Source organism: Schistosoma mansoni, chromosome W, assembly GCF_000237925.1.
Source record: "Schistosoma mansoni strain Puerto Rico chromosome W, complete genome".
Lineage (NCBI taxonomy): Eukaryota > Metazoa > Platyhelminthes > Trematoda > Strigeidida > Schistosomatidae > Schistosoma > Schistosoma mansoni.
The window spans coordinates 27,223,685-27,237,807 of NC_031502.1; the positions used below are offsets into that span (position 1 = coordinate 27,223,685).

General features: G+C 35.4%; 2 protein-coding genes across 2 annotated transcripts in view; both read right to left on the reverse strand.

The window, feature by feature from the left end:
- Positions 1-3,766, reverse strand: part of Smp_094500 (putative choline dehydrogenase) — a gene marked incomplete at its 5' end in the record, with an annotated part of 26,302 nt that extends 22,536 nt beyond the window's left edge. Inside the window, 5 exons of the mRNA XM_018789188.1 lie at positions 1,240-1,586; positions 2,101-2,288; positions 3,094-3,321; positions 3,360-3,445; positions 3,492-3,766. Of these exons, the coding sequence (XP_018654656.1) occupies positions 1,240-1,586; positions 2,101-2,288; positions 3,094-3,321; positions 3,360-3,445; positions 3,492-3,766 (1,124 nt within the window). The remainder of the gene's footprint in view (positions 1-1,239; positions 1,587-2,100; positions 2,289-3,093; positions 3,322-3,359; positions 3,446-3,491) is intronic.
- An 876-nt stretch (positions 3,767-4,642) lies between these two features.
- Positions 4,643-6,549, reverse strand: Smp_173930 (hypothetical protein; the record flags this gene model as incomplete). The annotated part of the gene is made up of 2 exons (XM_018789189.1): positions 4,643-4,921; positions 6,529-6,549. The coding sequence occupies 2 exons, from the start codon at positions 6,547-6,549 to the stop codon at positions 4,643-4,645; spliced, it is 300 nt and encodes a 99-aa protein (XP_018654657.1).
- Positions 6,550-14,123: the final 7,574 nt, after the last annotated feature.

A 14,123-nucleotide genomic window follows, 5' to 3' on the forward strand; every position in this document is an offset into this window, starting at 1 on the left:
CTTACCATGCTTGTGAATTAAGGCTATATTGAGGCAATACGCACAGTATGCACATATGCCAATTAGAGACTGACCAGTTTCAGTCCTAACAAATCGATGGGAAGATTCAAACAAACAATACTCAATGAGTTATAGAACTTATTCGTCCAATTTTAGAGGGCTTGTGGAAACAATACGCTTAGCCTTAACTAACAAGTTATGAGTAAGAAGAAAAAATGTTTGGCGCGCTAATACCTCACTAACAATAACTATGACATCCAAACAAATGTGTGGACATTTTAGCATCCAACGGTATCTAGTTCATTATGTTTAGAGACATACGGTGGTCTTCCTCTACGAAAAATTTAAAAGAGGTATTTGTCAGGGATTGAGCTTATTTCGAGACAGCTATTTCATTTTAATATGGAACTCAGTAGTGTGAACAAAATTGTTTGTTGTGGATGGATTACCGTGATAGGTAGCGGAAAACAGCCGTTTGTTTTTGAGCATATCTCCCATTTGTTTCCAAAGATTTAGATTTGTTCTACATGTACAAATATCCACATTCAGTTTATATAAAATTTGGATATTCTGAATACCATTTCTCAGCTGATTATTTGATAAATTCTAACATCACTATAGATCACGAGTGTTTTACGTCTATTCCGTCACACTTACTGTCAAAATATTGTTGTTTTTCTACCGCAACCTGAAGATCCATATTGGTCATCGTTTAATCACCCCAAAATAGTCAGATTTTACTGTTAAAACCAAGATAGAAAACGTCCGGCAAAACCACTGAATATTCGATTGTTTATTGGGTGAAACTATGCTACTCATTGAAATATTAATGTTAATCATTTTTATTCCATAATTCCACACAATTATCTGGCCTTGAGTATAGATAAAAATGTGAAGATGCATGAGCTTTGGGTACATTTTAGAAACTGACATACAAATATTGGAATAATCGGATTAAAAACTATATAATGACTATTGCTAATTATCTAGGGTCAGACAACCTGTAAAACGATGACAGTTTAACTTATGTGATGGTTATATCTCGTAAAAACAAAAGATACAATATTAAAAGAAGCATAACATGCGTTTAATTTCCTGTGCAGTTAATGTTCATATCACTAACAGTATAGACACGATCATGTTCGTTCCAGTGTTTTGATAGCACAAGAAACAATAACAACACTTCCTATCTCAATGGTTCTTCAGAATTTATATAACATATCACAGGCAATGACTTACCTCATGCAAACTTTCTCGCACCATTCAGCCCAACGGGGATGTACATTGATAAAACTCCCATCTTTGTCAATAATAACCAGTTTAAACTTTTGATTTGACAGCTTTTGATATAACCTGTTTTTACTAAGTAAAACGTGTCTGATCGGTTGATTGAGATCAGGCAGTACGAGTGGCAATATATGGCCCACAGATGGTACAATATGTAATTTAGATTTTGAATTGTATGATTTAGCTCCATTTAAATTGTTTTTGCCCTCAATTTCAGAATACTTATGCCAAGTTGCTTCCAAACCACTTTGTTGACCGATCCCACTTAAAACACCAATACACAAACCTAGATTAGCATTCTTTGAGTAAAATGTTGAAAAAATAACTATAACATCTCACATATTTCGAAGTATTTAGCAAAAATGATATATTATACTGTGAAAGGTACATGAGTTATGCTTAGAAGTTTAGAGATATCTAACATCTGTCTGATCAAATCGTACAACAGTTGTTTTATTACTAACGTTTGTGAGTTTAGTATTAAGGTGACATCCTTTATCTTTCTAGCGGCTAGCTAACAAACATTTAGGGGTTGGGTTTGTGGGAACTTTCTTTACTTTTTATCGAATACTAATCAAGTCCGTAATAGTAAAATCGGCTTATCTGCGAAAAGAACAAATTTGTACTGTTAAAAACTAAAAATACGAAAATCAAGTAGTACACTGCTGATTTTTGTCAGAATCAAATTGTTCTAGATGAAAATTGACCAGGCAGACAGAGGCCAACCATTTTCAGTTTCACCTAAGCTTTCTGGGTTGAATTTTATAATATTGCTTAACATGTAAACTGACTTGTTTTCAAACCATAACTTACTTTTGCGAAAGCAATATCCGTCGAGGTATCTCCTACCATAACCGTTTCTTCAGGTGACACATGAAGTTTCTCACATATGAATTTTGCGTTATCTGGATGAGGTTTTGGAGGTCTGCCAGGGTCATCACCGCAAACAATGACATCTAATAGGTGCAAAACATCTAAAACTGCCAGAGCTTGTATTGTCCCTGCAATTGTTCAAAAGTAAATCACATTAGTTTCTTCTAATCTAGACCACATATAAAATTTAACTGATGGTCTAGTAAGCCATTGTTTTATTTTACTCTTGAAAGCCAAGAATTGTCTGACGTATTATTTTTAAATACAGCCAAATATTGCCAAAAACTGTTGTTATTTATTTAGTTTTTAGCCTTTTAATTTTCCATCATGATTCACGTAAAGGTTTTAGTTTCTTCCAATTTATACTGCCAAAACGCTTAACGTTTAAAATGACTGAAATATTGTGTATTCACAATTTCTACTATGAAACCCAAATCCTGGCCGATGACCGTTTTCGTCGAACCTAATTTTAACGGTAGTTGTATTTCATACCAAAATTGTATAAAAACGTTTCCAGTTATTTAGAAGCGAATAAATAGCCCACTAATATCATTATTTTAAAGTCTTGTCACCATTATGTCAGTTTTTAATTCCGCTGCTCTAAAATTATCTTTGTTGGTAAAATTATCATTAAATAGCTGAGACTTTGGACTGAGATTTCAAGGCTTACCGATACGGCGTTGTTTCAAATGTTCATAAATTTTAAGATCTTTGTCATAAATTATGCTGATATGCATGCGCTACGAAAAATATTTGAGCGTTCATTACTTTAAAGCCACACTGACTGTTTTTCAGTAGGCTTACGTGCTTATGTCTTCACCAAACCAAAACCAACACGCTAAAATTATTTTCACTTGTTTTTTCATTTTCAATTATGCACTGGTTTACTCATTATTAGAACAGATAATATCCATTGCTACGGGATCAACTTACCTTTGCGACTGTCGGATGTGCAAATAGCTGTCTTGATTGAGTGTTGTCTCAATGTAGTTATCATGCTTTTTATATCGGCCAACGGAACAATGTGCTCAGGTGAAAGTGATAACGCTTTTATATGTTTAGACACAGTGGACTGAGCCATGCTTTTTGTGATACCATGGGAAACTAACAAGTTTGTCAGAGCAATTATTATTTGTTCTTCAGTACCTTCAGCTAAAACACCTTCAAAAACGGCAGAATTAAAAGGGAAAACTGTAAACCTGGATTGATAATGTGATTTTTCGGACAGCACCCAAGAGTATTCAGTATCTCAAAATTCATGTCCTGAGCTATGTCACTAGAAATACTTTATCATTGCGGCAGATAAATAAATATTCATGTAAAAACAGTACTTTTTTGCGATAGTTCTTGCCCAAGGCATCCACATTGAGTTAAAGCAAACAATAGTTCCATCTTTATCAAATATAACTGCCTTGTACAATGGCTTTCTAGCTGAAACTAAAAACTCTGACGGATCTAGAAAAACACTTGGTCTAGCGGAACACTGTATAATGTTGAATGGTGCTTTAAATGTACACAAGCGAATTTGACAAACGGTCGAAACTTCATTGTATGGACATCGTTTATAAGCTCTTAGTAATACATTTACGGCTCTACTGAAAAGCATAATATCGAAAGCAATACTCTGTTGACGCAAAGTATTTCCTAGGTTTTAAATTAGAGGAATTATCATGTAGCGTCTGTAAAAAAATAAAAAACTGAACACATTATAATCCAAACTAACTTTCGCAAACCATCATAACATTGTTACACTCATCATTCCATCTAATAAATTCTCTGCACCTCAGGACACGAGACACACGCGTGTGAATAACAATATTTTCATTTCAAAACGCAAACCCAAGAACTGTTTTATAAGTTTGACAAAAACGCAAGGTCATATAACGTTACTTTGGTCAGTTAAAACAAAATGTATTTCAAAGAAATGAATGGCCATGACACAATTTATATGAATTTATCAACTTGTTCAATCACTCATTTTCAAAAGTCTGTTTTCATGATAACTTATTGTTAGGGTACGGAATAAAAGATGGCTTGGAATCGACATTAAAATGCTTTTATTTAAGTGACTTTTAGAGGTTTGACTCAAGGTGGCCACTTGATATTTGAAGTCTCTCAGGTTTACGCCTAACACGTAGGCTAAGCAATTGTTTGTGGTCTTCTGAAGATTATCACTAGCGGTTCTTCCAATACATCTCCTCGAGTAGGACATACATATATAGACTTTTTGATTTTGACAGTACGTTTTATCAGTGAACTGGGGAGTTAACTAGTTCAATAGCAGTTTACAGAGTATAAATAACGATTACGAACGAGAAAAGCCATTTGTCTCTATCAAGTAACCTCTTCACCTAATATGATGTTGCTGACGGTAATGTATTTCAACCCTAAAATGCAAGCAGTCTTTAATATCAGAATCCTTCCACACAAAACCAGTATTCTGGTTCACGCTGAATAATAAAGCATCTCCTCGTTAGTACTGTCATTCTAATTTGGTATCTGAAACGTATAACGATTTCATTTCAACGGGAACACTTTTGGCTGGCTTTTGTTCCGTAGAGATGAACAATATGAACATAGGTACTCCCAATTCCAAACGTTTCATAGCACGTAGTTGACTGTATATACCTTTTCCACTAGTACGTTTCTTCAATGATTGGATTGTTTTAGAAGTATACAAATTAAAAATAAACATTTTTTTGAATTTCGAGAAGAAACCTATTGTACGTGAGTTACGACTATCAGCTTTAGGCTTAGGAGTCTAAAATTTACTATTAACTTTATTCCACTGAACGTTCTGAAGCTAATAATTTGGGGTTTGTATGATGAAAACATCGTCCCAAGATAGCGTTTGGATCCTAGATATGTGTCGATTGGTGATATTCGTTTCCACGTTTGAATATTTGGATTTGTGAATGGATAATATAAAACCGGATAAAAGAATCAACGTGAGCTGTTTGACAAAATAACTCTTCTTGAACGGTTTTCAGAAGTCAATTGATGGCTAAACCGACTTTGTTAACTTTCATGGAAAATTACTGAATGTAACATGGCTTTGGGAAGTACCATCATCAGAACCAGGCCTCGCCACTTTAAACAAACTGAAGATTAAGTGGATTGTGGACACTTGTAAACGTTAGTCCTTTTTAGACCCCAAAATATGATGACTCGTTAACATTGTATTTCTCAAGAAGCTATTTCTCTTGGCATTACTTCGGAAGTCAGGGCACCAGTTACTGGAGGAAGCGTGTATTGTTAATAACTAACGAAATCCATAATCATACGACGAGAAAGCGAACCAGAAGGAGAGTGAATAAAAGTGGACGAATTCGTGTGCATTTTATGTGCTAATCAATAAGCAGATGAAGTTATTGATTGTATTTGTCCACAAAAATGAGACAAAAAAATAAAGAATAAGATCCACCAAATGTCTAGATTGCAGTAAGTAGGAAATAGAGATAACATAGGGTTATTTTGGCCTCTTATTGTACAAATACACTGGTAAGAGTTTACTACACACAAGTGAAACCGTGGTAATCGTATTTCGCAGACGAGTGAGGATTGTAATTCTTAGGCTCCGCATCCCAGCGTAAAGTGCTCAATATAAAAAAATAGTGCAAGTTAAAAAATTGCGAAACGGTCAGTGTTATTCTAGCCACTTGGAGGGAGATTCTACACGTGACATTTCACCGAGTTGTTTGCATTCAGATGGTTATCTGTCCTTGCTATGTAAATGACTCGATCTTTGAACTGTTTGAACGTGTGTCTGTTTGCATTAACAATTTATTCTTTGGATTGGAGTACGATACATCTTAACAAGTCTGAAATTAATTTCCTAAAGTTATATAGGTTTAAAGTGTCTTTGTAAAACTTGACCATCCCTTGGGCTAGCGATACACGAAGCGCCAGACAATAGAGTATGCGAAGACTGAAAAAAACCTTAGCAATTTTTTAGAGATAAGAAGGAACTCAAAGGTGAAACCAACATATCCAGGATTTCTAAAATCCCAATATTTTCTGTATATATTTATAAACAGTAAAAATGCGCAATACCTGAAAAAGCTCAAACTGAGTCTGTTCAATCAACAGGTGCTTGAAAATTAAGAGAGATCGGTTCAAGTTACTAAGAAGTTGAGCAATCTTTTTTTACTTTATTCAGAAGGCGAGTGGTCATACTTTAAATGACAATAAATGCTTTTAGTTACGGGAATATCTTTTGTGGATAATCAGCATACTGAATCAATAACAAAATCATTTTTTTATTCCTTCTCGATCGTTCTTTCACCATTAAATGCCAATCCGTTAGCGCGTCGAAAACAGTCATTTTTCAAATAAGTCAATCGGTATCATTGGTATTCTATAATTTACAGGTTGGGTCTTTTTATCCATCTTCACAAGATGAATGTGAAATATTATTCTTATTGACAGGAGTTTCAAAACACCTTTACACTAATTATTTATTTTATCAAAAACAGCCGGAATTTGATATATGTTCTCCAAACAACAGAATGCGCCTAACAGGAGATGGAGATATCCAAAGGCTAGTTAAACAAAATACATAACTGAGCACAAACTCAAGCCAGGATATATATTCAGCTAAACACTCTGATTAAGTGTCTAAAATGCTAAGACGAGTGAGTCAACACCATAAAAAGACAGAATGGAATAAATCAAATAAAATACTGAAAAAGAGCAATTCTTTGTAAGCTCATTTTAATTAGACAACTTGGTCTTGGAAAATAAATACATGAAAGTAAGGCGTGAAATTAGGGTCAAGGTAAACCAATTTAAGTTTTGTAAATTGATATAAAAGTCCTTTTCAAGCCATGTACAGGAAAACATAGAAAACGTTTGCTTGATCCTCCGGTTTCTTCGACCGTGAGTGATTGAAATATATAAAAACATCTCAGATTAGTCAGATTTTGCCAAATATTTACATCTGCCTCACATTGTAATATGGAAATAAACCTGAACTTAAAGACTCTAAAAATGATCTAACCAAATTAGTTACTTATTTGTTTGGTGGTCTTCGGGCCTGAACTAATTTGTTACAGTAGCCGAGATTGATTATCTGCTTTAACCTCGGATCATGATGTATAAAAGAATGTCTGGATCCGAAGCACTGACGTCATTTCACATATTCCTAATTTTTTGGACTGAAGTCTGGGATGTATTCAGAAAAATAATATCCTGGAAACATGTCTGGATACCTTGTTGTTGAACACAGAAACATGGATCAATTTGCCTGCACACCACCTACTGCTCTTAGTGAACCACATTCAGGTTAGGCTACGTTTAAAGTTGGCATTGCAACATACTGAGGCTGGATCCTTACATAGAAATCATTCAGTCATTACAATTTTTCACCACCGACAGCTTTTTTGGTTGCGTTCTGAACTTACTACGCCTTTTTGAAGCACTGTATATCTGATTCTAACACTTATTCAAGACAGATGGACATGTTATTGATTTCAAGCTTGAAATTTACAAGAGCTCGCTCACTTATTAATTATGTCACATTATTGGAGACTGAAGACACCTCGAGCCATAATTGGAAAAATATAGTCCGTTTTGAGCCTAATTGGATGGAAACCCTAACTAACTCATTAACCGTCCATAAAACATTTATGTGAGTTTCTTCTTGTATATTTCCTACCAAAGGTTCAATTTCGTCAGTTGGTGTCTTGCACATAAGTATTGCGTTCCCTAATTGCTCTGTCTAGTAACCTACGATAACCATTCATATATCTTTCTGTCCTTCCAAAAGCCTATATTTTGTTTAAAAACTTATAATATTAAAGATTCCCATTGTGGAATTAGAGCATTACATGTAAGCGAACGATTGTTTTCAATTAGATCGTCATCAGGCTTTACTCTAATATACATGAATATTTATACGAAAATATTAGACCAATCAAGGCTATTCGAGTCAATAATCACAATGAAATAGAATACGTTACCAAGCATAATAGTTGAAAATACAAGTTGATAGTGGGAAGACAGGTGTACTGATAGTAGTAAGAATATTAAATTACGATAACAAAAGTCTTATCAATAGTTAAACATAAGAAATAAGAGTTCAAACGTGGGTAAATAGACTAAAATAGTAATCACAAAACATTAAAATCATTACGTAATAAGAAGTATAAGTAAATAGATAGTGAAGAATACAAACGGAAAGAGGTAGAAAATTGCAAACAAATGATAACAAAATTAAGATAATAAAAATAAATTTCACAAATAATGATAATAATGTCATTTTTCAAAGTTGAAATCATGAGTCAATTGAAGCTAGACCACCATCGAAAAATACTGAAATCTCCACAAACCCCCTTCTAAATATAATCATATGCTCACTAGTGACTGACTTCAAGATACATGTCCTGGAGTTCTAGTGGGAAGCAGTGACCAGTGGAGTTCAACCACGTCTGTCGTGAGATATCAACTCACTGAAGACAATTGGTGAATGGTTGCTCAACTTCGTGGATCAGTTGAAGTTAGACATTAACACCGTTGGATGCCAGCTCAGTGGTCTATCGTTTAAGGGCTTCGGCTCGAGACTGGTAGGTCCTGGGTTCGAATCTCGCTCGCGAGAGCGGGTTCGTGGATGCGCACTGCTGAGGAGTCCCATAATAGGACGAAACGGCCGTCCAGTGCTTCCAGGTTTTCGATGGTGGTCTAGCTTCAATTGACTCATGATTTCAACTTTGAAAAATACTGAAATCTCCACAAACTCCCTTCTAAATAATGTCATTTGTTAAGTTATGTCTGGCCATGGAAGGGATAGGGGGGTTACGAATTTCTTATATTATATATGACCACCACCTTAAAAAAGACTCACATAAAAGTGGATGGACGGTAGATTCTGCTGATATGCACATATGATAGCGAGGGTGACGACATTAGACTACCCATGTCTGTGGAGCAAAACACTTTGTTTGTCTTAGATCCTTTATGCTTAAAGATGATGAGACTATTCTAAGAAATTGACTTATTTTTCTTATTTTAGTTAATTTGTAATAGCTACAAACTTACTGAGTGATTCTATCACATAAATCTGTTTAGTGAGTAGATGTCATATCTCCATGATCTTTCTGTCACACTGTCTTGTCTGATTTATTGATGCAATCTTTCGAATTAGCAGGGTAGTGTCTCATTTGTATGTGTAATTGACAGCAATCTAATATTATTATGCATAAAACGCTTGGATGAACGGTTTTGATAGAATCTAACTACATTTATACTAGATGTGGCCAACATAATACCTTGGTATTTCGTCTTTCAACAAAAACGCGATTGAAAAGAACCAAATGGTGCTAGCTTACACGATACAAAGGCTGATTTGGAATAATGTCAAATAAGCTCAGAGATGACTGGTTCCTATGTGGCAAAGGAGGAAGGAATGACTTAAGGAGGTGTTTTATGAATAAAAGCTCAAGAACGTGTCACCTAGAAAATTTAAACGCAAGGATACGTCTACCTTTTATCAAAAAGCAACAGTCTTACCACCCAAGTCATCGACAATCTTCCAGGACAACATATTGTGTGTGACGCGACTGTGACTTCCACTCTAATGAAAGCCAACGAATGGGTACAAATCTGGAAATAGGAACGACCTCCTGTTGTCTAAGTAAGCCCAGTCTTCCAATCAATAGTTCAGAAGTCGAAGGTTGATCATAAAGTTAGTTGTCTTTCATAGGGTTAAGGAAATTGAAAGCTCAGAACTCTCCATGAGCATTACATTTAGTCGATAAACGGTCTACTTAGCCAGCTAATTCCCTAGTCTGTCTCCGAAATGACCTTACTGAAGGTTTGGATGCTAGGTATCCTCAGTTCTAAGGCTTGGTCATCAAGTGATCGATGTTTAACCTCGAAAGACTGTAACACAGTTACAGCGTACTGAAAAATCTGAGGGTTAAGTTGTCAGAAAATCCTTTCGAAGAGAAACTCGTTGACGCGGTTATTACATATACCCCGGTACAGCATGTAGATACAACTACGTACGGCCTAGGCTACCAGTCTTCACCAGATTTCACACTGACCCATTATGCAGACGACGTCACAGACATCGATTACATGTCATCCTTAGGTAGTAGTTACCATGCAGTTATGACCTTTGATTTCTATTTTGTCATCAATGACTACGTATCAGCCCGAGCCAAAATAAACACTTGGAGAATAGTTATACAGCAAATTATACTCCCAACACCCTCAATAAATTGGACGGTTGAATCAAAAACCCCATTGAAATGAGTTGAGAGGTACTCAATAGCTAACCCATTAAAGTTATTGAACATTGTTTGGACTACACCAAGGAGTCTTGGAAACTCCTCACCGTGATTCGGCAAGGAGGTTGTCAGTTAAACTCGAAGAATGTGAGAGAGATATGGATTACTGGGTACTTACTAGAAAAAATCACAGTATCAGGAAGCCTGATATATTTATGCCTCGACAAATCTGAGAACGTTCGACCTCAAAAGTCTATGTCCATTACACTATTATTATCATGGTTGGACCCTTCCACAATGTGTTCATTTCTTTTCTCTCTCTCCCTTTTTCCTTCTAAATAAATATTATTCTTAAGATTACGAAGTTTTTGGTTAAGACTATAACTTGTGTTACGCTTAAATCAACTTCTCAGACTCGTTTTATCTTCACTATGCATATACGACTCAAACATGTTGATGCACTTAATTGAGACTTTCATAGCATCACTCCAAACTGCAACTGCACAAACACTTTTTAACACCATATCTTACTACAGTAATAAGTTATTTATTCATTAATTCGTTTTGTTTTATTTTATTTTTATTACTCATTTGGCGATACATACATGGTTGTTTATTCTTGTTCTGTGTTAATGTATTTACGTATTTTGCGTCACCCTTATTTTTATTTCCTTAGTTTCGTCCTTTCCTTCTTTAAAATCAATTCAAAATTTTTGCCAATTACACAGAACCTGATTTATTATTACTATTATATTATTAATATTTTATTTTTCTTTGCTTTCCTTTCTCAAACATGGCAAATGTAATGCTAACATTATTGTGTAGCTGTAAATAATTCCCCAAACTTGTGTATTATTGTATTCTTGAAGAAACCCGAAATGGTTTCTTCACAACACTTATGCACCTATAAGATATTTGTGAATAATAATAATATTCATAATAAGGCTAAACAAGGTGACTGCTAAAATTTTAAAAAGACCGTTTGTGAGGAGCTGTTAAAGTATATAGACAAAGACCGGATTCTTTTTGTGAGAAGCAGTACTGCCTTAAAATGGATTATCACAAGCTTATACATATTATAATATATTTCAGCAGTAACATCCTTTGTGTTATACCATCTTCGTATCAGTCACTGTACCTTGATATGACGAAGGGGTAGTCCACGTTAGGTGCTGATCGTGATGTGTGACTCCAAAGTTGGCTGTTGTCCATACGATTCCCATCTAACTTCGAGTAGGCCGTCAATAATTTAATAGAGATAATCTACGTTGGTGACGTACAGACCTTCATAGTCCCATATCATCATCGTCTTTATTAAGTGCTAACAATGTTGACGTACAGAGAGCGAAAAAATGGGATGGCGATAGTTTAGAGCTTTAAAGGGACCTAAGGAAATTACCAAACAATCTAGAATTTGGAAGTTTCAGATAAATTTCCTCAAGTGCATTATGATGAACATTGGTTACCAAGGTGCAGATGCATATACCGTATGAAACATCTAGCTACCCACTGTCCATACACATAATGACTTGGGAGTCATTGTTAGCCAGGGCTTAGAAACTGCTACACACTGCCATGGAATAGTCACCAAAGATTTTAGAACCCTATGGTCAATACGTAGGGCCTTTATTCATGTCGGCGCCAAAAACTTTTTGGCATTGTATACAGTATTCATTCATCTTAAACTAGAGTACTGCAAACAACCGGCTAGCCACTGTATAAATAGTGGCAGTGAGCTGTTGTGAGAGGCTCAAAGAACCATAATGGTGTTGATTGCCGGAGTAGCAAATTTCTAGTGCGATCATTAACTGGCTCAACTAAACCTACTCCCATGGTCATATAGAACAATCATAAGTGTTCTGATCACAGTTTTTAAGTTACTTAGCGATAAGTTTGCATCTGATATATCCTCATTCCTATTGTCCTCAAAAACAGAAAATTTAAGAGGGATATCGAATAAAGTTTACAAATGCAAAACAAATCACTTGTTCGCTGACTATCGACTTTCCCGTCGAATCATCAACGAATAGGATTCAATAACTCAAAATGAGATTGAAACTACATGTGTCGATGCTTCCGAAAGAAAATTGGATCACCATTGCAAGGAAACACGCAAGCCACCAAGACTCTTTTCCTTTATAAACTGATGTTAAAAATGAAATGTCTGAACACGATATTAATTGTTTGAAAGTTACTTTCATACATCGAGGTCTAGAATAAACGTTAATCAGGAGTGTCGTTATTACTGCTATTTGACATTTTCTTCAACAATGTGTACCAAACAAGATTTAGGCTACAAAACGGGAACATCAAGTGACTAGACACAACCAAAGCAAACCTGTCAGAGTTAAAAAACCCGTCTTCAAAAATCAACAAATACAGATATCCCTTAACTGTGGCTGTGTGTTTGAAGGAAGTCGTTTAAATGTGGTCGTATGGTATTGACATTCACAACAACTCAAAAAGATTTTAGTTCGGCTATTGAAGGATACATATAGACGTCCTTGTGATAATGAAGACTTTTTGAAGGCATATGCGTTAACAGTGTCACCTTATCTATTCCTAAGAGTTTTTTCAGAGAGTTTTTCTAGGCTCCTCTTCAAGCATCCTTAAGTGGGGCATCGGATGGATTATCCAAGCAAATCAACTCGTGCTGACTTAACTCTTATGTGTCTGTTTATAGAAACAAAAGTACGGTGGTTGAACGTACTTTGAATGATCTATGTTACAGATACAGTTTTCCGATATTCGTTTCGTTGATTGCCGTAATTTTGGTTATTTCTGTGTGTCTACTAGAATGTCGTGGATAGCTTGATTGTCTCTCCCTTGATGAGAAGGTGACTAAAGATGGCCGTGCCAGATGGTTTGAAAATATATTCATTCGTATGACAATTACCGTATGTTCAGGATTTCCACAGTCCAACTCCCATTTGATACAAATGTTTTGTTGTCCAACCAAGAAATAACTAATCCGTGAGGTGATAAGGTTTCTTTCATCGGCAAAGGTAGGTAGTGATATTGGTAATGGGGGTTCAGATATTAGCAGTGAAGAGTATTCTGGTTTTAAAAGTAGATCTACTGGAGGAGTCAGACCTCTGATCGCAAAAACCTGGAAACTATAAATATCCCAGTAAGTACAAGAAGACTGGAATACAGCAAGAAGGTGGACCACTTACTTACGGGGTTGATTCTACGGTCATTTCAATTCGAAACTTGAATACAAATGTCACTTTTTACCAGTTGTGATATAAAAACCTTGAGTGAAGAAAAATTAGATTCATTGTGCAAGCAAAACAATAAAAACTGCTACTAACAGCAGACCGTCCACGATTCATAAAAAATCTTCGACTTTTAGTTGCAGATTTCCTGGCTAAAACCCCAAACTGTGACTACTAGTAAGTCTGGCCTGGAAGATGGAAGTCAAATTTATTCGGATAACAATGTGAACAATTTAGTTAACTCAAATGAAACTTATCCTAAGGTTAGGTAGCTTTAGAAAAGGTCGAGTGAGTGAATAAGAGGGTATTGGGAATGGTTTTTATATCAAGACCAATGTTTTTCAGTAGAAAAAGAGTATTAAAACGCAGCGAAGGATATAGATATTTCGATGTATGTAATCGTTTTGGATCTTAGCGAAGCTTTTTATAAAGTCTCTCACCTGAGTCTTAAACAGAAAGTAAAAAGGTTCGAAATCATTGAAAGATGTAGATATGTATGACTTGATAGTGCTGTCTT